At 39.7% G+C, this 21,619-nt stretch overlaps 2 protein-coding genes across 4 annotated transcripts; one reads left to right on the forward strand and one right to left on the reverse strand.

The window, feature by feature from the left end:
• Positions 1-1,626: 1,626 nt before the first annotated feature.
• Positions 1,627-12,676, reverse strand: FASTKD2 (FAST kinase domains 2). 3 transcript variants are annotated; one of them, XM_066189722.1, is made up of 12 exons: positions 12,621-12,676; positions 11,200-11,967; positions 10,730-10,833; positions 9,223-9,331; positions 7,741-7,864; positions 6,473-6,612; positions 6,013-6,185; positions 5,464-5,627; positions 4,753-4,971; positions 3,366-3,450; positions 2,216-2,330; positions 1,627-1,767 (listed from the first exon to the last, which is right to left on the reverse strand). In XM_066189722.1, exons 2-12 carry the CDS (start codon positions 11,857-11,859, stop codon positions 1,648-1,650), a joined length of 2,013 nt encoding a protein of 670 aa, XP_066045819.1. In that variant the 5' UTR covers positions 11,860-11,967; positions 12,621-12,676; the 3' UTR covers positions 1,627-1,647. The 3 variants fall into 3 exon arrangements, with proteins under 3 accessions (XP_066045819.1, XP_066045822.1, XP_066045821.1); XM_066189725.1 differs by lacking the exon at positions 12,621-12,676 and adding an exon at positions 12,214-12,476; XM_066189724.1 differs by lacking the exon at positions 12,621-12,676 and having other exon boundaries at positions 11,200-12,030.
• A 98-nt stretch (positions 12,677-12,774) lies between these two features.
• MDH1B (malate dehydrogenase 1B) lies at positions 12,775-20,207 on the forward strand. The gene is given in 11 exon segments (XM_066189317.1): positions 12,775-12,796; positions 13,283-13,321; positions 13,324-13,391; positions 14,353-14,487; positions 14,637-14,779; positions 15,446-15,775; positions 15,777-15,946; positions 16,895-17,036; positions 18,016-18,179; positions 19,283-19,428; positions 20,109-20,207. Coding segments are annotated over 11 exon segments (1,458 nt in total).
• The last annotated feature ends 1,412 nt before the right edge of the window (positions 20,208-21,619 follow it).

Here is a 21,619-nt window from a genome sequence, read left to right on the forward strand (position 1 = left end):
GAAGCAGCTCCCCTGCCCAGCCCAGAGCTATGGCTGACACAGCTGTATTGGTTTGCAGGTTTCCAGCTTGAATAGCACCGAGTACTTTCTCAAATACAGCTCCGTGTGCTACCTGGCCCTGCTGCACAGAATATTTCATCCTCCAGTGCAGGCTGGGACCAAGAGTCCAGCTCAGAACAGAACAGCACTGACTAGCCTGCTTCACAGACAGTGCTTCCTTAAAGTAGAAGATCCAAAAAGGGAGCATAACAAACTTCTCATCAAGTCAAGCAGATGACCTCTGCTCTGACTGTTAAGTTTTACAATTTCCACAAATCTTTTTCTGCATGTGCTGCATTTCAGAGACTGAAATGCTGAACAACTCTCTCTGCTACAGAGGTGGCCATGCTGCTTTGGTTGTACTGCTTCCTTCATAAATATGCACCATATTCTATCTACATGTTCCACAAAAAAGTTGGACAGTGAATTTTTCTAAGCATATTGGGTTTTTTCCCCCTTATCTCATTCCTGTAATACTTTTTTTATATCATCATTGTAGTACCTTAACCATGTGTCCATGCTACTTCAGAGACAAAGAACGCAGTGCTTGTAGCTTAGCAAGTGAAGCAAGGGCACCACGGTTAGGTAACACACAGTCACTGTAGAAAATGTCCCTTCATACCCATGGGCCTGTGACTGTGCTACAGCAAAATTGTGAGTGAAGATCTCATTACACCACAGAAAACAAGCCAGCTGTTAGCAACCTGAGCAATTCCAGCAGATCAAAATTCCTTTTATTAGTTACATGTTACCAAGAATAGAAAAGATGTATCAGTTCTCTCTGCTCCTTCCTATCAAAGGTGCAAAGCTGCTTTGCAGTTCTAGAGCTCTGCCAACATAATCAATTGCACCACTACATAACAGGTCAGTGGAGATGCATCACAGGGTGTAATGAACAAATCTGAGTATTGCAACACCTCTTTGAATAGTTGTGGAGCTTCTAATATCAGAAACAGAGAGGAGTCAGCTTATAAAGACACAGCAGATCTGTATTCTTGCAGTGAGAAGCGTCAAAATCTATTACAGTAGCAGTGAAGCAAAGGGTTCAAAAGAGTAAGCACACAGCAAACAGGACCATTACTGACCTAAACTTCTGAAAACTGAGTGAGATTGATTTTTTTCAGAAAGCTTCCACATGACTGGCTTTTTAAATATACCACTTAGGCTTATTTACTGATTTACAATATACAGTTCTGCATGAGGAACTATATAGTTGAGAGGAAATCCTTCTAGTGCTTAGTTGTAGGCCAGGTTCCAACAGCACTTGAAACAGTTACATCTTTTCCCTGGCTTAGCTCAAGAGAAGATAGAAATCTGACTAAGGGCATGCAGGAGGGGAAGCAAAGTAGGGATTAAATTAAGACATTGCAACAGCAATGGATGTCAGAGCGCGTTTTTGGATCAATTATTTCCTTCCACTAAAGAAAATCTGCTCCCACTTCACAAAAGAAAGCCCTCACTACCAGCAGGCAGCGTTCATTTCACAAACTTTTCTTAGTAATATGGTGGAGCAGGGAGTTGTGTATAAAACTCTCTCTTCTGTTAAAATCCTTACAGTAATTACACAAGAAAAAGAGAAATCAGGAGACCCAAAACTCTCAGTTTATTTTAATTATTATCCTGCAAAGTTGCTTCAGGAAAAGAGAAAGCATCTTCTGAATAAATTTTTCTTTTCAAAAACTCAACTGCATCTTCACTTCTCATTTCCTGAAACTTCTTGTTCTGGATCTGTAAGAAAGTAAAAGAACAGGGTACATTATTTCTATTGTCCAAACTACCCTGTCCTACAAACCAAGCACTCAGCAATGAGAAGGCCACAGGAAGTTATATTCTGAAAACTAGTTCACTTGAATCACTGAGTCTATAAAAATCAGGGAAATAAGCAGGTTTCTCAGGTACAAAGCAATTTGTGGCTTGACTTTTTTCCCCCCCTCAACTATTTATTTACTGATAATGGTAAGTAGTAGCTTGTCTTTTAGAGTTGCTCTCTCTTTTCTCCCTAGTGATTACACCACTACCCTCCAACTAGAAATGATACACAATTACCACTCTGGAGAAAGCTCACCACTCCTGGTGAACCTTCATCCTTTGAAGAACAAAGTCTGATCTACCAAACATTCTCATCACTGTGCTGCTAACAGGACTGAAACAGAGACAGTAACAAGGCTCTTCTCACCAGAATCACATGATAGCCCAGTTTATTGAGATGCCGCTTCTTCATTGCCAGCTTCCCCTGGGGGTGTGTTGTACCCAGACAGAAGGCAGACATAGGAGCAAACAGAAAAGCCAACCTGCAACCAAGGAAAGTAGGGAATATTTCACTGTACAAATGCAGAATAATCATTTATAAGACAATGATTCAATGATGTTCATTAGCACTGCAGGACATACATGTGTCTTTCTGGTAGGCAAAAATATCGGGACTGCACAAATTTCATTATCCTCTTCCTTCTTCAGGTTTAAGTGATTTAGACTCTGTTCTTCCATGAGCTTCACACAAGTACCAGCATCTACCCAAATACCTACAGCAGAATTAGGTACCTAGATCTCCACTTCTCCCACAATAAGAAGGAAAGAGATCATTCAACATTCTCCATTAGTCTGACAGATTCTGCATTTACTCTGATCCTTTGCTAATGATATTCAGAATCAGTCACTTCCTGCCATAATAACCCATTTGGAAGGGTGAAGAAAGCTGAATGTCTTGGAACACTGAATTTCTGGTTACACAATCCACTAGTTCTCCTTTAATCAAAAAGCAAACTGTACAAAATACATTGCTGTGCAGTGATCCAGCACGTAAATGTTAAGTATTACCTGGTTCTGCTTAAGCATTACTTAAATGATACATGTCCTGCTTCAGTTACTGAGAGGTCAGTCTTCTACACAAGATTAAATTAATCACCTAAAATGTGGATATGATGATCCTTTTTATTCAAATTATACTTCAGTAACTGAATTAACTGCCATAACACATCACTGAGATGAAAATTTTTGAGACTTGAGAGAATAACTGAATGTTTAATGGGACAAATACTTTTTTAAAAATTGCTACCTGCATTCATTACAAGAGTATCACATCACTGTGATGTTTCCTGCCTCTTTCTCTGAAATGTTGAAGTGTTAGCCTCTGCTAGAAGAAGGTATTGAACAGATGAATTGTTGCTCTGCACTGACATGGCAACTTTTGGATAGTCCAGCGAGTACAAATAACAACTGAGTTATCTACTTTGCTCCTGCAAATCAGTGAACCAAAGAGTAATTGGATAGGATACATGCAAATAAAACTAGCATGCTAGAAAAAATATGCAGTCAAAAAAAGACACCTCTGAACATGTGAGTCAGGATGATCATCTGTTGCAGCTATGGGGAGCACTTTCTTTCTGTCTGAATCCATTCTAATTTCAAAATCTGAAAACAAAACAACAAAACATTTAACTCGGCAAGAGGTTAAAATTAATGGTGTCATTTCAACCCATTAATTGTTCAAATTGTTTTCAAATGAACAACTCATTTGAAAAAGTTAATAGACACCATCACTGGACTGTTTCTAATTGCTGTTCTCTAATAATTGAATTATTACTGATAGCTTTTCCCTCCCTGCAAAGAATATAAAGTTATAGCTCGCCCATCTCAAGAAAAAAAAATTGTTTCTGGAAACTGCAGATTTAAGTTTATGGAGTGAAATCATCATTTAAAGAAACTACTCTTGATCGCAGTCTGTCACACCTACTGGATTTTCCCACAACCCAACTCCTCATTAGAAATATTTAGGAATAAAATTATTACTGGTACAGAAAAACTGGTAAGCTGGGTGGCTGGAACAAAAAACAAACAAACAAACAAAAAGGCAATATCAAAACGTAAGAGAAAACAAAAGAAGTCATATCCCATTTCACAAATTAAAGTAAAGCCTAAATCTTAGCCAGAACTTCAGAGAAGAAACAAAAGGAGAGGAAAAGAGAGGAAAAGAGAGAAAAGGAGAGAAAAAGAGAGAAAAAGAGAGAAAAAGAGAGAAAAAGAGAGAAAAAGAGAGAAAAAGAGAGAAAAAGAGAGAAAAAAGAGGAAAAAAAGAGGAAAAAAAGAGGAAAAAAAGAGGAAAAAAGAGGAAAAGAAGAGGAAAAGAAGAGGAAAAAAAGAGGAAAAAAAGAGGAAAAAAAGAGGAAAAAAAGAGGAAAAAAAGAGGAAAAAAAGAGGAAAAAAAGAGGAAAAAAAGAGGAAAAAAAGAGGAAAAAAGAGGAAAAAAGAGGAAAAAAGAGGAAAAAAGAGGGAAAAAAGAGGAAAAAAAGAGGAAAAAGGAGGAAAAAAAGAGGAAAAAAAGAGGAAAAAAAGAGGAAAAAAAGAGGAAAAAGGGCAGCTGCTGTTTGGCTTTGTTTCTAACATGACTTGGTACTAACATGTCAACTCTCTCAAAGCTGGCCACATTGGATTTATGTACAATTAACATCTGCTTATTGATGCCTGAAAAAAAGTCCAAAGCAGTTTTGTAAACAAGAGAAATCACAGAAGTTTTAGTAAACAGACTTAAAAACTTTAACAGAAGCATCATTAAAAGTAGATTCACCAATCAATGACATCATTTGTTAAAAGACTGCATCTTCAAAGTGTTAAACTTTTAATCATTTGCACCACATGCAAATTTATTGTCATCTTTTTGCTTTGGGGATTATAAATCCATATTAAAAATAATATGACAGTAATAGTTCTTCATACCAATGTGATATCCGTATGGCAGCTGAACATTTTGCCGAAACATGTTCTCGTCTCCCAGAAGTTCTATCAGTGCCTCCTGAGCCTTCCTGAGATTAAGGGATACTAATGAGGACAAATTCTCAGTCAGCACAAATGCAGGCTTTGTGAAAGAATGGCTGTCAAGTTCCATACATGTTTTCACAGAGCAAAGCATCACTGTGTTTTGTTCTTTAAGATCATCTGAAAAAGAATACAAGAAGTATTACATACAATATATTATCGCACAGAATTTTTCATTTTATTATCATTTATAGTCTGTTCTAGCATTGTGAGTTCCACTTAACTACTCTACTAGCTGTACAAAATTGTAATGTGAAAACCACATTCTTCTACGAACCATTCCAAGGTCCTAATTGTAACTCAGAGGAATCCAAATCCCACCTCCGCTCATGACTCCAGGTACAAAAGTTAGTTTGCAAGGGTTAAGACTTCCCATGTTTAAGTGCAACCCACTGTTAAACTGTTGCCACCATGGGGCTTAAGACAATAAGCCTGATTCCCTAGACCAGACCCAGATCACCACCACCAATTAGCTTTGTCTTGAGGCCTTCAAATTTAATTTTAATCATGTTTGTGTTCTTTAATTTCTAATCTTCTAACACAACTACGACAAATTACATACACAGGGAGACATCCTGTTTAAAACAAGAACATGACAAAGTAAGGTCTGACCTGACAGTAAAAGTTCATCCTTGCTGTCTTTTTGCAGCAGCTCATCAAGTGCACGATGGGGAAGATATCCTAAGATGCCAAGTGCATACACTGCCTTCAGCAGTTCTGTGTTGGAAATCTGAGGCAGGCACTTATTCAGGCAGCTATGAAGAGTCTCAAAAAACCTTTTCCAAAAGGAGAAGTACACAATCTAAGTACACAAATAAGGCTACATAAAATACATATTTCAAACAAAAAAACACATCTCAGAAATCTTTATTATCTTGTATAGCCGTATTTTGTGTTATCTAACTTTAGTGTTTGATTCTTACTTTGAGGATACAGCTACCTATCAACAGATTTAGTAGCCTGGTCAGTCTAGAACCTGGTTGGTCTTTCAGTTGGAGAAAAAAAATCGCATTTAGAAAAAATATGAAAAGACACAGCAATTTACAGATGAAGGAAAAAGGATTATGAGCTCTTTCACAAATAAAATTAAATACTAGTTGCCCTACATTACTCTGTAATGACTATGTAACATATTATCAGGCACTCTAAATGAAAACCTACAGATGCTTTTGGACTCTGGGAACATGGTTGAGTCGTGAATACACTCGAAGAGCAATCAAAAGGTATTTTAAGTTGAGGAAATCAGGGTCTTCTATCACCTTCTCAGCAAAAAAATCCAGCAACTCAGTAGGCTGAAAGCCAAGTGTCTCACAGGCAGAGAGAAAAAGGATAATCTAAAAGAAAAGATAGTTTTATAAGTCAAGAAAACCAGTGAAATTGATCCTACCTGTTGATTTCATAAAAGACATTTTTAATGAAACCAAGTCCTTCAAAACTTATGTTTCTTTACTTATCAATAAATAGATCAGCATTTAAAAAAATGTAACCATCAGCTTCATCAGATTGGTATTCATAAACATTTGTTCTCCCAAGATCATGCACAAACATGAGGAAAGGTAAGATGGAAGCAGCAAATACTCTAATAGTATCACTATAAATTATTTGGTCTCAAAAAATTTACCTGTCTCTTGTCCCAAAGGTAGGCAGTAGAATTAACATAGTCTGCTAATGCTGAAAACAGTTTTACATTACGGTACAGGAGAGTGTGACAAGCTTCCAGAATGAGAATTAAGTGCCGAAATGGAACATCATGGACATTTTCTGTAAAAAAGGTCAGAGATGGAAGAATGATAAAAAGCAATGGGAGCTGTAGGTGGGAGACATTAAGACATTGTGGGAACAGTTTGGTTAAGGTGTGGAGGAGGGGAAAAAAACGATAAGAAACTGTGGAAGACTGTGACTAGCTATGCAAAGCTCAACTGAGCTAAAACACATTAAGAAACCAAGAGACAGAAGAAACCAAACTGAGCCAGAATCAAGCTACAATACACTAATCAGCAAAAGGGGACAAATTAACAAAATAAGTAAGAAGCTTGTGTTCCCAGGACGTCTTCTGTTCTGGGATTTTTGATTTTCAGTATGCACTAAAAAAATGCTGAAGAAAGTCACTGCTCCTTCTGTGTATGCCACCTGGCCTCTGTGCTGAGTGTGGTCAAAGTCCTATGGGAGAAGCCAGGATGTGCAATTAAACATTGCGTCCTAACATATATGAACAACCAGGACAAACAAAGACTGTACAAGCAGCCTCAACGTTTCTGGGTAATTCCTATTAAAATGCTATTTTGCTACCCTGATGCTTTTTGAGACAAAAATTCTTACGTATTTTAAGCACAAATCAACACATATACCACATATACTTAACCAATGTATTGGAAAGGTACAGAGAGAGGTGAAAGCATTAGCTTTCATTTAATATTTCTGTGGGCTACAGCATGAGGTTAATTATTAAGCAGTACTCAATAATTAAATCTAGTAATCAAGGAAACGCTGTTTTCCCTTTAGTTTACCAGCTAATCACACAAAGTCACCAATCCATCCTGTAAGCTGTCAACTTCCAGTTCAGATTTGTTGTAAAATTTTATTTGAAATCTCTTTTCCTTGCTAAAATTAAATTCTTTTTCTTAAATCCTGTGTACAGAAAAATGTAAAGAAAAATACGCAATTCGGATAAATGTTAAGGAGGGCAGAGATGACAAGAGCTATTTGCTTTTATTATTGATCGGTAATTTTTTGTACTGGTGCTTGTCAAATGGCTCCACATAACTATAACATCCTGTAAAATAAAGATGTTTCCTGAGTTTTAAAGGAAATCAGAAAAGGGAGATGAGACAATAATTAGGAAGAATTTGGTATAAGGACGGGAAATTTAATTAACATATTTTTTCTTACCCTGGATCTTTTTACTGCAGGGATTCAGGATTGGAAGGGAACAATAATTCATTGCAGCAAGAGCCAAAAACATACGCAGAGCATTCGGAAAAGTCAAACCGTCTATTTCTCTCACAACTGCCATCTAAAGTGAACCAGAGTTTATTAAATCCTTCATTCTTCAGGTATATTATCATTGCTGTCTGGTGAAGACATTATCACCAAAACTTTGTCCCAAAGTCCTTAGTTCAGATTTATATGAAAGAAAAAGAAGCAAAAAAACAGTAAAAGCATATAATAACTACTGTCAATTTCTTAATACACAATTATAGCAGGTCAACTGCTCTAGAAATGTGTCACTACACAAGTTTCCAGCAATTTGCCTTTATATGGTTATTTTAAAAGAAAAAAGTCTCAGTAAAGGTCATTTCCAAATACTGTGAATACACATCTTCTACCAACACTTAAGAAAGCAGCAGAAATAAACCAGACACAGTTTACTTAAAAGCTCACAGAAGTCCAATTATGGTTTTGCATGTGCATGAAAGCTGTAAGCCTCCAAAGTGATTCAACAGTATGTGAATGGCCTGTATTTTATACAAACATCCAGCCACAAATGTGGACTGAGGCAGAGAAGGTCAGCTTTGATGCCAGTAAGGAGATTTCATTTCTCAAAACCGTCATTAGATTGATATAAATGACAGTTAAAAAACCCCTACAAATTATATTGGCTGTTAAAATACAGTATTTTTACTGTACATGTATCAGAGGTTAAATACAAAATGTATCTATGATAAGAAATTGCCTGTAAAAAAATAGCACCCTGTGGGCTCAGAAAATTAAGTGCTCCCTTTAGTTAACAAGTGCAAATGTTATTTTCCTCTCAGTTTTATGACGTTTCATGAATGCTATTAAAACCTCTGACTTCAGAGCCCTTCAGTTATGTGATGAAAACACTGGCAGGCCCTGCTTGAAAGAAGGTTTCCAAACGGGTTTTTAAATAAGGGGACAAAGCCCAGTACACGCTGCCATAAAACCCACAGCCTGTTCCCAGCCATTGTACTTCCCAGGGGACCTGTAACACACACAGATAAACAAGACCATGAGCTTGAGGACTTCTGCCATCTCACTCTCACCAGTCCTCCTGCCCTGTACAGTTACTGGACACAGCCCCATCACAGACCAGTTTTCTCACACCTCATCTTCAGTCACAGGCTGGGCAAGGGAATCAGGAAACAGCCTGTAAGCACTTCTATTAAACACCATGTGGCCAACCCAAAGAGGTGAGGGCACCGCTGTTTTACTGTCTCAATTCTTTTCATTACCAGCTTCCAAATATAAGTTCTTTCTACAGATATAGCTGGACTATGATACATATAGCAAATACAGTTGCCTTTCTATTACATTTTCTCTTTCAGTGTCTGCAAAGAACCACACACAATTTATAAATGATGCAAGAGCACAGGCTTTGTGGGAGTAAAAATGACCCTCCAACTACTTTACCTCTAATTTCTTTTTCAGAAAAAGTGGAGCATCTTTTCCCAGGCATTTCATCAGGTTTTGCAGAACAAAGATGTCTCTGATACTTGAAATGCGCTGCTCCACTAGTAACCTGATGGAGAAACACACCCAAGAGCTCTCCTCATTTCAGCAGAAACAGGTAAGTACCCCCATTCTTCCTCACTGATGTGCCCCCCAAGTTAAAGCTGTAATTCCCGGCTCCTCTCCCATCTTCCTTGTTTTGAAATGCTGACTTAACTCTACATGACATACCTGCAGCACAGATATTATACAGATGGAAACAATTATAAACGCTTTCTTAATGTTAATCCTGATAGATGAATCTTGCTGCTGATACACTAAACAGCAGGAGCACCTGACCAGGCTGCACATGTGACAGTCAAATATGAGTGATGTTAAGCCTCAAGGAATTAACACCCTTCTGCAGAAAAAGAAAATTGCACCTTTATCTTTAAATAGTTCTGAAACAGACAGGAAACTCAGGAATGGACACAGACAACAACTGGATGCAAGTGAGGAATAAAACCAAACAATGCTGTGGGCTGAACAGAAGGAGGTAACACGGCAAGATGAAGGGGCACTCCTAGAACTCCACTGGCTCAGTGGGTGGTACTGTGATTGTTATGTCTGAGCCACCCTTGAATACACCTGCACAGGCAAACACACCTACAGAAATATGAAGTGTCTCTTTCTAAGGCAGCGCACTTGTCTGAAATTAATCCGTGCAAATGGGCCAGAGCTCCAGATGTCAGGACAGAAAACTGCAGACGGGATTCCTGCTTTTCACCAACTTTTAAGAACTGTGTACCCATGCTTCCAGGAGAACCTGGTTTTTGGGTATCACATCCACTTTCTCAAAGCAAAATGTCAGGTACAGGGTCAGAAATACTAATCTATGGCAAGTTTTGTGATAGCCTCAATAAAATCCACCTCATGGAAGTGAGCAGATTGGTTACACACATAAATCCCATGGGCCCAGAAAAAAAGCCAAAGTTGTTTTTCTGGTAAACTTCTACACAGAGGGACTTGCTGGACACAACTAGTCTTCATCTGAACTTTCACTTACTAAAGTGTAAGAAAATATTCCCAGGCTATTAAGCAATGTTTTTCATCATGAAAAATCAGACAGGTCCCTAAGTAAGATAGTCTCATTACCTCCTGTGTGCATACAGATGAAAAAGGGATAGATAACGTGAAGGGACTTTATCAACATCACAAAAAAAACCTACACTGGTGGAGATGCAGCCAGAACACAATCCCCTGTGGACCAGTTTAGCACCCTTTACCACTGGAAGCCTTCCTCCTTGAAACTGCAGAGACAGTGCCAGTGCCAAAATTCACTAACACAGCTCTTTTCTCATGTGATCATTTAAATCCTGAAACCACAGAAGGCACTCTATGTGCAGACATACCCTTGATGATTCCTAACAGACATGCATTCAAACAACATCTAAACACAGAGGACACGTGAAAGATATATTTTTCTCACTGTAATCCAGCTTGAAGAGCGCTCACATTCTTGTCTTTATCCATTCCTACTAAAGTAGTTGCCAAAACTGAGACACATCGGTTATCAAGTTGATTGAGCTTCTCCTGTTAAAAGTTACGACAATGTCAGATTACTTCAAACCAGTAAAAGTTTCAGAAAACAAAAACTGACTCCCTCTTAATCTGTACCTGCCATTTTGGTTTTCCCCTCAAAAGTCAATTTACAAGCTTTAATTCTGCAGAGCCCACAAGGTCTCACATCAGTCAAACTTAGTTGATTTGGAAGGGGTAATGATTTTTGAGACTTCTCTCTCTTAAATCTGAAATCAAGCAGTGGTTTCAAAAGTTAAGGAAATTAGAAGCACACACAAATGAATTGTGGGAACTGTTTCCATGGAACATCAGACTAAACCAGGGATGCAATCCACTGGCAAATCAGCCCAAATTTAGGAGGAGGATTTTCATACTTACTTGGCACACTCTCACCAAGGTCTGGACCAGGAGCGTGTTCTGCGGCACCCCCAGGTGCACCAGGGCGTGCAGGCTGAACACCAGGTCCCCGCGCGTCATCCTGCGCGCGCTGCGCAGCAGCTGCTGGCACAGCTTGGCGAAGGCCGGGTGCTCAAAGACCAGCTGCTTCTCATAGCGCTGCTGCTCTTCCGACAGGGTTTTGAAGAGCCTCCAAGCCATGGTTAAAGCGTTTGTGTAGTGCTTGATGGAAACAGCTGCCTCCGAAGCCAAGTCCAGCGCATCGCACGGACAGGTGCATTTCTGGAGACTGGTAAAGAACGGGTCACTATGATCCACTACATGCTTCGCTTTGAAGCTTCCAGAATCATCCAACTTTTCAACTTCCAAGGATCTCTGGGAAGCCTTCTCATTCACCAAAGCCTCTGCACCTGTGCTGTAAACATCTGTCTTTTGAGATAGAAATCGAAGAGACGATCCATGCAGAGAAGGCAAAATATTTAAAAGTAATTTTCTGAAGTTCACATTTCCTAAGGGATCCTTGTATCTGCCAATCCATAAAACGTGTTTTCTTGTTGTGGCTGAAGATTTGGAAGTGAGCACAGAACTGTACCTATGCACACATCTAACAGTATTTAACAAGTAACTTATTTTATTATTCATTTCTGCTAATGCCTCATGAATAGATTTGAAAAGCCAACTCAAAGTAAGGGATCCGATGACATTCTACCAGTGGAAACAGTTCTGGAGAAACTGCACAAGATCACTCATCTGTAAAAACAATGGTTATGGATTAGTTACTATTCAATTCTTTGAATATTCAATACTCAGACTTTCAATTCCCCCAGTTTCAATTGCCAAATCCGCACATTTTTACAGGAAGGGAGAAGATCTGGTAAAAGATCCCTGAAAAGCGGTTCGGAGAGAGGCTTTTATTCGGTCTCCTACATTTCAGTCATACGTCTCAGCACAAGGCCAGCCCAGGCATCAACTCTTGCCTGCTCCTTGCTGCTCTACCTGAGAGCTCTGCCGAGAAGCAGAGTCTTTTTCTAAAGAACGTTTCTCCGGGCACAAGCGTCTCCCGACAGGGCTCTGGAGGGTCTCTGCAGACCTTCAGCAGCGGGTAACGGGATCCCACCCGCCAGCCTGTCCCAGCCTGCCTGCCATTCCAAGGGAAAGCCGCCTTCACGGCACAGCCGCGGGCGCTCGCTCTCCCGGCGCCGGGGAGAAGCCGCTGGGTTTCGGGATCACTTCCCACCGGCCCCGGGAGCGCTATCCAGCAGGGGGGGAGAGTACACGGGGACAGAGGTCTTTAGGCGGCTCCGCAGCGGCTCGGAGCAGGCGGGAAGGACGGTGAAGAAGGCGCCGGCCGGGCAGGGCCGGGCAGGGCCGGGCAGGGCCGGAGCCGCGGCGGCCACTGTTACCTCGCACGCGGAACCGCCGCGACACCGGGCCCGCTGCGCCGCGAGCTCCCGGCGGGCCGCGCGAGACGGACGGTGCGTGCCGAGGGACAAACTGCAGCGGCGCACGGCGCGTTGCTGAGCAATGCCAAAGCGGCCGTTGGAGGGCAGCGCGCGCATGGCCAAGTTCGTGGTGGCGGGTGAGGGCGGACCCGGGAGCCGAGCGGAGCAGCCCGGCGGCGGCGATACCTTGTACCGGGAGCCGGGCGGAGCAGCCCCGGCGGCGGCGGTACCTTGTACCGGGAGCCGGGCGGAGCAGCCCCGGCGGCGGCGGTACCTTGTACCGGGAGCCGGGCGGGGCAGCAGTCGCCGCTCTCTGCGGGCTCACCCCCGTGCCCGTCTCTGCGGCTCTCCGGGAGCCGTGTCCGCACGGCGCGCAGCCTCAGGCGGCCCCGGGTCGGCGTTCCCCCGCATCCCGTCGGTGAGGCGTCAGCCTCTTTGCTGCTCTCTGGCGTCAGTCCCCCCAGGAGTGGCCTCCTGGGCCCCTTGGACGCTGGCTCGGGAGTCTGTTTCACCTGCAGAATTACCCTGCCTTAGCTGGTTCACATTAAACAACGTTTGGTCTTTTAAGCCCTTATCAGTGAATGACAAAATCCTCCAATTGTGCTGCTGTTGCTATGTTTTAGGCAAGGCAAACTGCCCTTACTATGCCAAAGCTGAACTCCTGGCTATCTCCAGACTAACTTGACCAGCTTCAGGGTTCACAAGATTACTCAGCACCCTGACAAGTGGGAGGTAAGGGGTTGTAAGTCAAGTCGCTGGTAGGTGCCCCAGTGCTCTGCAAACCAAGAAATGTGCTTATCTGTAGTATGTTTCTTCTTCTCTTCTATTAGTGGTTTGTTATGTGGATAGAGGTGCTGCAGAAGCAGCTTTGGCTTTGAGAGCCAGTCAGAGGAAAAGTTACAATGTTTTGAGAAACTGACATCTCTGAGTTTTACCACAGAAGATAGGCACAAAGTGTGGACCAGCCTAAATCTGTATTATGTAAAGAAAAATTCAAAGTGGTTTTGCTTGCTTGGTTGGTTTCCTGGGTTTTTGTTGTTGTTGTTTTGTTGGTTGTTTTTTTTTTAAATATAAATGGCTGTTCAGCCTGTAAATCTTTTGTTCACTGTGATTACATATACCTTCAGAGTTGTTACTTGTCAAGAGCCTTTGTGGCACTCAAGGGCTTTAAATTACAGTGGAAGTATGAAGTTAAATATCACATAGTTGTTTACAATGTGGATGGGCCTGTCTGAGTACTTATGCTGTAGACATGCTGCCTATAAGGCTCTGAAAAAACCTGCAGGCTTACTCCATGACATAGACATTACTATGGTGTTTATTACCTCATATATTTTGCTTGGCACCTTCACCAAGTAACTCGAACAGTTAAGTGAAAAACAATTAACCTCTTCACCTTGCTTACCTTCTGTGGCTGAATAAGAATCCTCAGATAACTTGCTGCTTCACAACATTGTTGTCTTCTGTACCACTAAGACAACTAAGTGAAATCAAGACCTTGAGGTGAGCTAACCCAGTGTATCACCATACCTTGCTTTGTGTTATTCCCTCGTTTTGTACCCACTGGTACATAAATTCTGAAGCACCTTGTAATTATATATTGAGAGGAAATAGTAAGAATGCTTGTAGCTGTAATGTTTAAATGTTATCAAATGTGATGTATTAAAATATCTGGTGGAGATATTTACATCAGCAGTGGCTTCGTGACATTTGTGAAACAAATGGATGGGAACACAGACAATGTCCTATCATTTGGAGAGAACTGTTGGATCGTGGAGGGAAGGATCAGCTTCTGGGAGGACTGGATGGTTTTCTGGACTATGTTCAGGTAATAAGCTGCCTTTAATACTGTAAGCCCATGTTTTACAACCTTGTTGTTCCTTTTTCCTCCTTCAAATGTAAAATAAAGTTACTATTAAAGTTACCTTGATGGGTTTGGGCTGTCATTTGGTTAGAAATCATCCTTTTTGTTCTTAGCAATATTGTGGCATCACTTCAATGATGCTGAGTGAGGAAATGTTAGACATTGCTGAGGAGAACCTGCAAGCACACCTTGAAATTGTTAAAGAAGATGAAGAGATTAAAAGTCTTATCAAGCCTATGCAGATCTGGATCACCGGGTGAAAGAAAAGAGAGTATCTGTGAACTTTTACGCTGTTCAGCGTATCGCATATAACTATCACCTCTAACAGCTGTAATCATCTGAAGTTAAACACAAGTCCCTGTAATTTGATGATTTGACTTGGGTTCTGCACCCCTCACTATGAGCAATGAGTATATAACTTAGAAATAATTTATTCTTTTGTTACATTTTACACCAGTTCAATGAGGGGTATGAACAGGCATCATTTAGACCTCAAATCAGTTTAGGGAAAAGCAAGTATTTACAAAATAAGCTAGAAATTTTGTGGTGCAACCATCTTGCATTAAATGTGGTTGGAAATATTAGAGCAAATAGTCTCTTGCAGCTTTACCTTTAGAAATTGCTGTGTTTCTAGTAGTCCTCATAGAGCCCCTTAAAAAATTGTGGCTCTATAAAGACATCAATTTTTAAGTGACAGCATCAACTGAAGTGCACAGGATGCAGAAGCCTTCAGATGAAAGGAGGGCCCAACTGTTTTATTTCTTAACCTGTTAAAATAACGAAAAGGGCAGTAAAGGATCCAAGCTAATGATATCTTTAGATGTAATCAAATACTAAAGGAACACCTTTGTGTTTATGTAATACTTCCAAGCAAGCAGCGGTTCGTTGTTAACTGCAACTTTTCTACATCCTCTCTTACCAGTGCATCAGTTCCAATCTGTTATCATCTGATCCCTCTGTTGGCAAATGGAGAAGTGTTGGGGATGAGCACAGAAATCACTATCCATTTGCTTGACACTGAGCAGTTTAAGGAAATTCTTCATGGTATTGTAATGGAAGCTGAAGACATGGCATTCCCACTTCTCCGCAGTATTTCAGAGCACACAAACATAGATCAGGCTTTTATTGATACTGATATTATCATTGTTCTTGATGATGTCCTCTTAAACCTTGAAGTCCAATCCCATGAGAACTACATCAGAGAAGTGAGTGAGATCTGCCAAGTGTATGCTCCCTTGATTGAGAAGAATGCCGAGTGAGGTCAAAGTCATTTCAGCAGGAAAAACCTTTGCAAACCTTAAGGCAACAATGTTAAGGACATATGGCCCAGCCATTAGGCCTGAGAATATCATTCCCATTGCAACATCCTGGGAAAGTGCAGCTAAAGCCATGCTGGCCAGGAAGCTGAAAGTGAGTACAGCAGGTGAATGTTTCTGTAGCATTTGGGGAACTCAGCACACCTTTGGGAGTACATATTTCATTCCAGAACACTGTTGATGTGCGTGCAGAAATGCACAGCGGTGCACCCACTGAATTTCTTGAGTGTACAGAGTGCCAGTGTCTTTTGGTTGCCCTGAGATGCAGCCCTGCCACTCTGGTGTGTATTTCCTGCTGGAAATATGCTAAGGAAGACAATTGTTTAGCAGATGGGGAACTAGTACTTCAAGACTGCATTTGCACTATATAGTGCATTGTTATTTTGGAACTGTGAATAAACATGACAACATACTGCTGTGCAGATTATGAGAGTAAAGTAGAACTGTGTTGTAGTATTATTTTGAGGTTAATTAACTTTCATTTTCAGGTCAATTGTTATAGCTTCATTGTATTTGCACAGTTCTGCGCTGTGTAGCAAAGGTGTGCTCTGACAGTCTGCTCAGCATCAGGATTCTGTAAGTGTTGCTTAGCTAGAACTGGTCATTGATGACAAATCTAGATATTTTGGAGCTTAATAAAATAGAAAAGCAAGTCAATAGGCTGAATAGCCTATCAGCAGGTTATTTGAGAAAATCCTTTTGTGCCAAAGCAGATAGTTTTAATTTTTTTAATTTTTTTTTATGGTTTATATATTTGTTTTTACAAGATTTTAAAAGGAATATTGCAGTATGTTCATAATATGATTTGTTACTGTTTTAAGAGTTAAATAGATGCTAGATTTTGACTATTATTTGCAGAAACATGATATAAATTAAAGCTTCTTTTTTCAGCTTGTGATGAGGTTTCATATGTTACAGAGAACTTGGTTTCATTTTTCAGATCAAACAGTTTCTGCTAGCAAGGCGGGGCACAGATTTGAATAATTCATTTTGAAAAGGATTTCTGAAGCCCATTTTTCTGAAAGTATTTGTCTCTTCACTTTCCTTTGTTACAGGAGTTAAAGATGTGATTGTTTGGGGCAATATTTCTGAGTCTAACTACATTGATTTGTCGCATGCAAAACTTCGTGGATATGACCGTGCTATTTGGGGCCCTCCTAGTTTTCAGCACCCTGTGTTGAATATGATTTATGATAGGTACAGTATAGATTTATTTCTTTCAAGTAAAATTAAATAACTGCTTTTAATCCATGTTTATCTCAATTGTGTAATAAAACCAAGAAAGGTTTTTGTTTTCAAGATTTTTCTTTACTGATTGGCATTGTACATAAAGGAAAACACAAGTTGAGGTACTCCATCTGCAAAAGAAGTTGGGTAGTTCCTAGTGCTGTGCATAGTTCTAACTCTTCTGCCAACTCTTTTTATAACTATGCTTTTCCTACATTTTAAGTGTGTTTCTCTTACATCATGACCATTTTATAAGAAGTAATGGAAGTCCAGGTAGTGACTTAGATGTCTAGTTTGCATGAAGGAACTTTGAAATAGTATTAGACAGGTGTTTGTACCTGAATTACATAGAATAGGCCTGAGCAGACTGATGTTGTCAGTTTCCCAAAACAGATTATTAATATATGTGAAAAGGATATCTGACAGCTAGATAGCTTTCTGTGGAGAGAACAATAGCAGAGAAAGGGTGGGTGCAGCGAGAGAGCAGCAGATGTGATATACACCCAGGCCTGGCTATCTCAAGCTCCCACTCTGGTCTAGACTTGGCATTTATTATTGGAGAGCAGTCATTTCTATGTTCTAAGCTTGTATTGAGCCTCACACAGGCAGACTGGTTCATGGCTGGGTTCTTACATAAGACAGCAATATATAAATCACTTATAAAATATTAAATTACATATAAAATATAAATTAAAATAATAATAGGGGTTATGGCTTGAGTAAATGACCTAACTTTCATAGGCAAGTACGGCTTGTTACTTTTTAAGCTACTTTTTGTTGGACTTTTTTTTCTCTGTCTGTAAAAATGCCTTGCTTTCACCAGTGAAGTTTCAGTAAGTTTGGACTACTTTCTTTCCTCAGGTTTAGTTCTTTTTTTCTCTAGGAAACTACTCTTCCTGCAGCCATCTTAGTTTTTCATCCCTTTTTTTCTCCATTTTTTTGTTGGTAGCGAGTGGATCCATTCTGAACTGCTGTCTGCACAGAGTACATTGAGTTCCCGGGTGTCCCATTGTACAGGAATGTTACCTGTTCACGCGGTAGCCACGGTGCTGCGATACTGGTACCATGGCTCTCCGTCTGAGGAGATCATTTCTGTGGGAGTACTTAGTGAAGGTAAAGCTGCTTTTGCTTCATATGTTCTCTTGTAGCTTTGTCCTGCAGCTTTCTCCTATCTATAATGTTATTTTTTAATCAATATTTTTTATTTAATCAGAACTTGTAAAACAAATCATGTGAGGCTGAGTTTGTTTCATGATAAGAACTTCCAAATCTAACAGAGCTTGTGATAATGCTCACTTTTTACAGGCATCTCTTAGGTTAATATTGTCTTTTTGCAGATGATCTCTTAGTCTTTTATTTAAATACTTTTCTGATGTTTGTGTTTTGTGCCATAACTATAGTTCTTAGAGGCTAGGCTATGAAAGCGTGTTCTTCCTGTATAGTTATGTATACCAATAAATGGAATATATCACAGCAGTCATTTAACCCTTATGAAAGAAATAATATTCCCCCCTTTTTAAGATGTATAACCAATACAGCAATTGTGTTATTATAACACAAGAAAGACACCTGTCGGAAATGGTCCAGAGGAGGGCCACGCAAAATGATCACAGGGATGAAGGCCTCTCTTATGAAAACAGGCTGAGAGAGTTGAGGTTGTTCAGCCTGGAGAAGAAAAGGCTCTGGAGAGGCCTTGTAGCACCTTCCAGTGCTTAAAAGTTCTTGTAAGAAAGATGGGGACAAATGTTTTAGCAGGACTTGTTGCAATAGAAAAAGGATAGTGGATTTAAAGTGAAGGAGGGTCAATTTAGATTAGATATAATGGAGTTTTTTACAATGAATGTGGTAAGACACTGGAACAGGCTGCCCAGAGAGGTGGGAAACTCCTCAGCCCTGGAAACATTCAAGGTCGAGTTGGATGGGGTTCAGACACATTTGAAGATGTCCCTGCCCATGGCAGGAGGGTTGAACTAGAGACCTTTAAAGGTCCCTTGCAGCCCAAACCCATCTGATGCTATGATCCATGCTCATCTAACTTTAAGTACAAAGTTACAGTAAAAGTGACATTCTTTTTTGAACTGTAGATTGAAAAAGGCCATTTATAATGAGATCTTACAGATGTAGACTTTTGCAAATGTGTAGGACTTAATGTTGACACTGGTGAGGATATAATCAGAAATAACATGTTTTGTCATTTTTTTCCCCCACTTCTTCAGGTCAGTTTTGCATTCCTGAAGGAATTATCTTCTCTGTGCCTGTGAGGTTCCACAATGGTAACTGGGAAGTCATGACGGAATTAGAAATTAATGAAACAACCCAAGAAGTCCTGGGACGCTTATCCCATCAGCTGGTTCAGATGAGGGTTTCTTGTGTTTCGCGTGTGCCCATTCTGCCACCTATAGGAGCACTGTGATGCAGCTTTGAACACTGAGACCTTTAACAGATGTACAAATTGCACACGTGCACTTATGCATGGTAAAGACTGGGTTTTTATAAGTGTAAGGTAGTATTTGTGTATTGAAAGGAACAGACAACTCTTCTTCTACCCAAAAAAAAGATGATAAAAAAAGTTTACCTATGTAAGTGTAGAATTCGTACTCCAAAGTCCCGTAGGGTCTGTGCAAAACAGAAATACTGCCTTTCATTTGATGTTTCTACATTCTATGTTGATTTTGCTTATGTGGTATTTAGAGTATTTCTATGCTAGAAGGCATATCTTTTGGCATTTTTGTGGCTGGGACTTCCCAAGAATGAAGGCCGGACCTTACTAAAATTGGGGATTTTTCAGAAAATAGAAAATCATTGAACGCTATTTTCATCATGAACTTCTTGTCACTTAGAATTTAACTGTACTATTGAAATATTTTAAAAGACTGCTCCCAAACTCTACATTCCAGATTTAATCAGATTTTGTGATCTTCAGTCATACTAGTAATATGTAAGGAGTATTTTATTTTGACATATTTTAAGTTTATGCTAGAAATTAGAGCAGATTAAAAGAAGGATGGTATTAAAAGCCCTTTATCTCCCATTTAGGAAAAGCTCGTTGCACTAAAGGAAATAAACGAAATGCGTCCATATGAAGCAGAAGAAAACTCCACATCTTCTCCTAAGTGTTTCTCTGATGCTTTTCCTATTTAAGTTGCTTTTCAAATTAAAAAGTCTTTTTCTCTGTCATCATTCATTAAAACAAGAGCAGATGAACACTGAAGCATGTTTTAGGGTTTCTTTTTTTTCCACTTTTTTCTTTATTTTCAGTTGGTGAAATTCCTGCACTTTTCCAATGTTCTCATAATTTTTTTTCTAATTTTCATTTCTACAGACCTTTTCTCTAGTTTGTTTTCTTTCTCCCTTCCTTCAGATTCTTTCCAGTACTTTTATATCAGCCCTTTGTGTGCTACGAGCTGTTCTTCTCCATTAAAGATAGGCTGAAGAATGGGGGAACTATTTGGAGTTACATGCCCAGAGCCTCTACTGAAGCACAAGGCCTTTTGGTTATCTGTGATTGTTTCTTGGGAAAGGACTACAGACACAAGAGAATATTCTTGATGAATGCAGAATTTAATTATTTGGTTAATCATGGCCTTGTTTAACCCAGACAGGGAATTCCCAGTTAGATAAGGGTGTCCTTCCCTGTCTGCTCTCTACTTGTATGGCACTGTTGTTATGTAGAGCTGTGCCATTCCTCTTGTGTCAGCATTAAATGCTAAGCAGAGGCCTTCCCATTGCTAGCAGCAATGTGCTTATTTGTGGCCTTCTCTTGTGGCATCATATCAGGTGTTTAAGTATTCCCAAAGTGCCCTCCTTTATCTCCTTGCATGTGGAAGTATTTTAAGAGGGTAGCAAAAATAGCTCAGGTTTTTTGCCTTTTTTTTTACAGAAATGGAAACCTTGCCTACTGGGTCACTTTAGCTAGAGTTGTCTGGAGGAGAAAATGCTGGAAATTCCTATATTAAAATAAGGTTTCCATTGCTCAAAAGAGCAAACTAGAAAGGAGGTTTAAGCATTGCTATAGCTTTTGCAGTATTTTCCTCATTAAAAAACCCCAGGAAATCTCTAGGTGGAAAAATGTTTCAAATATTTCAGTGTGAATGTAACATTTTTAACCTGTAGACCAAAGTAAAATTCCTACTGATTTTAGTAAGCCTAGGATTTTATTTGCATCCACCCACTTATTTCTTCAGACCAATAAACTATTGCAAAAACATAGTTTAATGCCTAAAATGTTCATATGAAAGTTTTAGGCAGGACTGTCACATACAGAGTGGAAGTTTTATGATTCCAAATACTTTTTCCAGAGGTACTGAAACACAGTACTTTTGTAGTAAAATATCTTCTTAGGCAAAATTGATTTTAACACAAAAATATGTGTTTATACATCTCATTAGTGGCCAGTTCATCTTTGTTTCCATGTTTTTCTTATTTATTTCATGAGTTTCAAGAGAATACTCATGTGTTTTAAGTCAAACATAATTAAATTCTTGTTTAAATAAATTGTTAAGGAACGACTTTTACTTGCATCTTTGGTGTCTTAAATGATGGGGACTGTGTTA

The sequence above is a fragment of the Chamaea fasciata genome, unplaced genomic scaffold, assembly GCF_029207755.1.
Source record: "Chamaea fasciata isolate MVZ Bird 193981 ecotype frontalis unplaced genomic scaffold, bChaFas1.0.hap1 SCAF_8, whole genome shotgun sequence".
Classification (NCBI taxonomy): domain Eukaryota; kingdom Metazoa; phylum Chordata; class Aves; order Passeriformes; family Sylviidae; genus Chamaea; species Chamaea fasciata.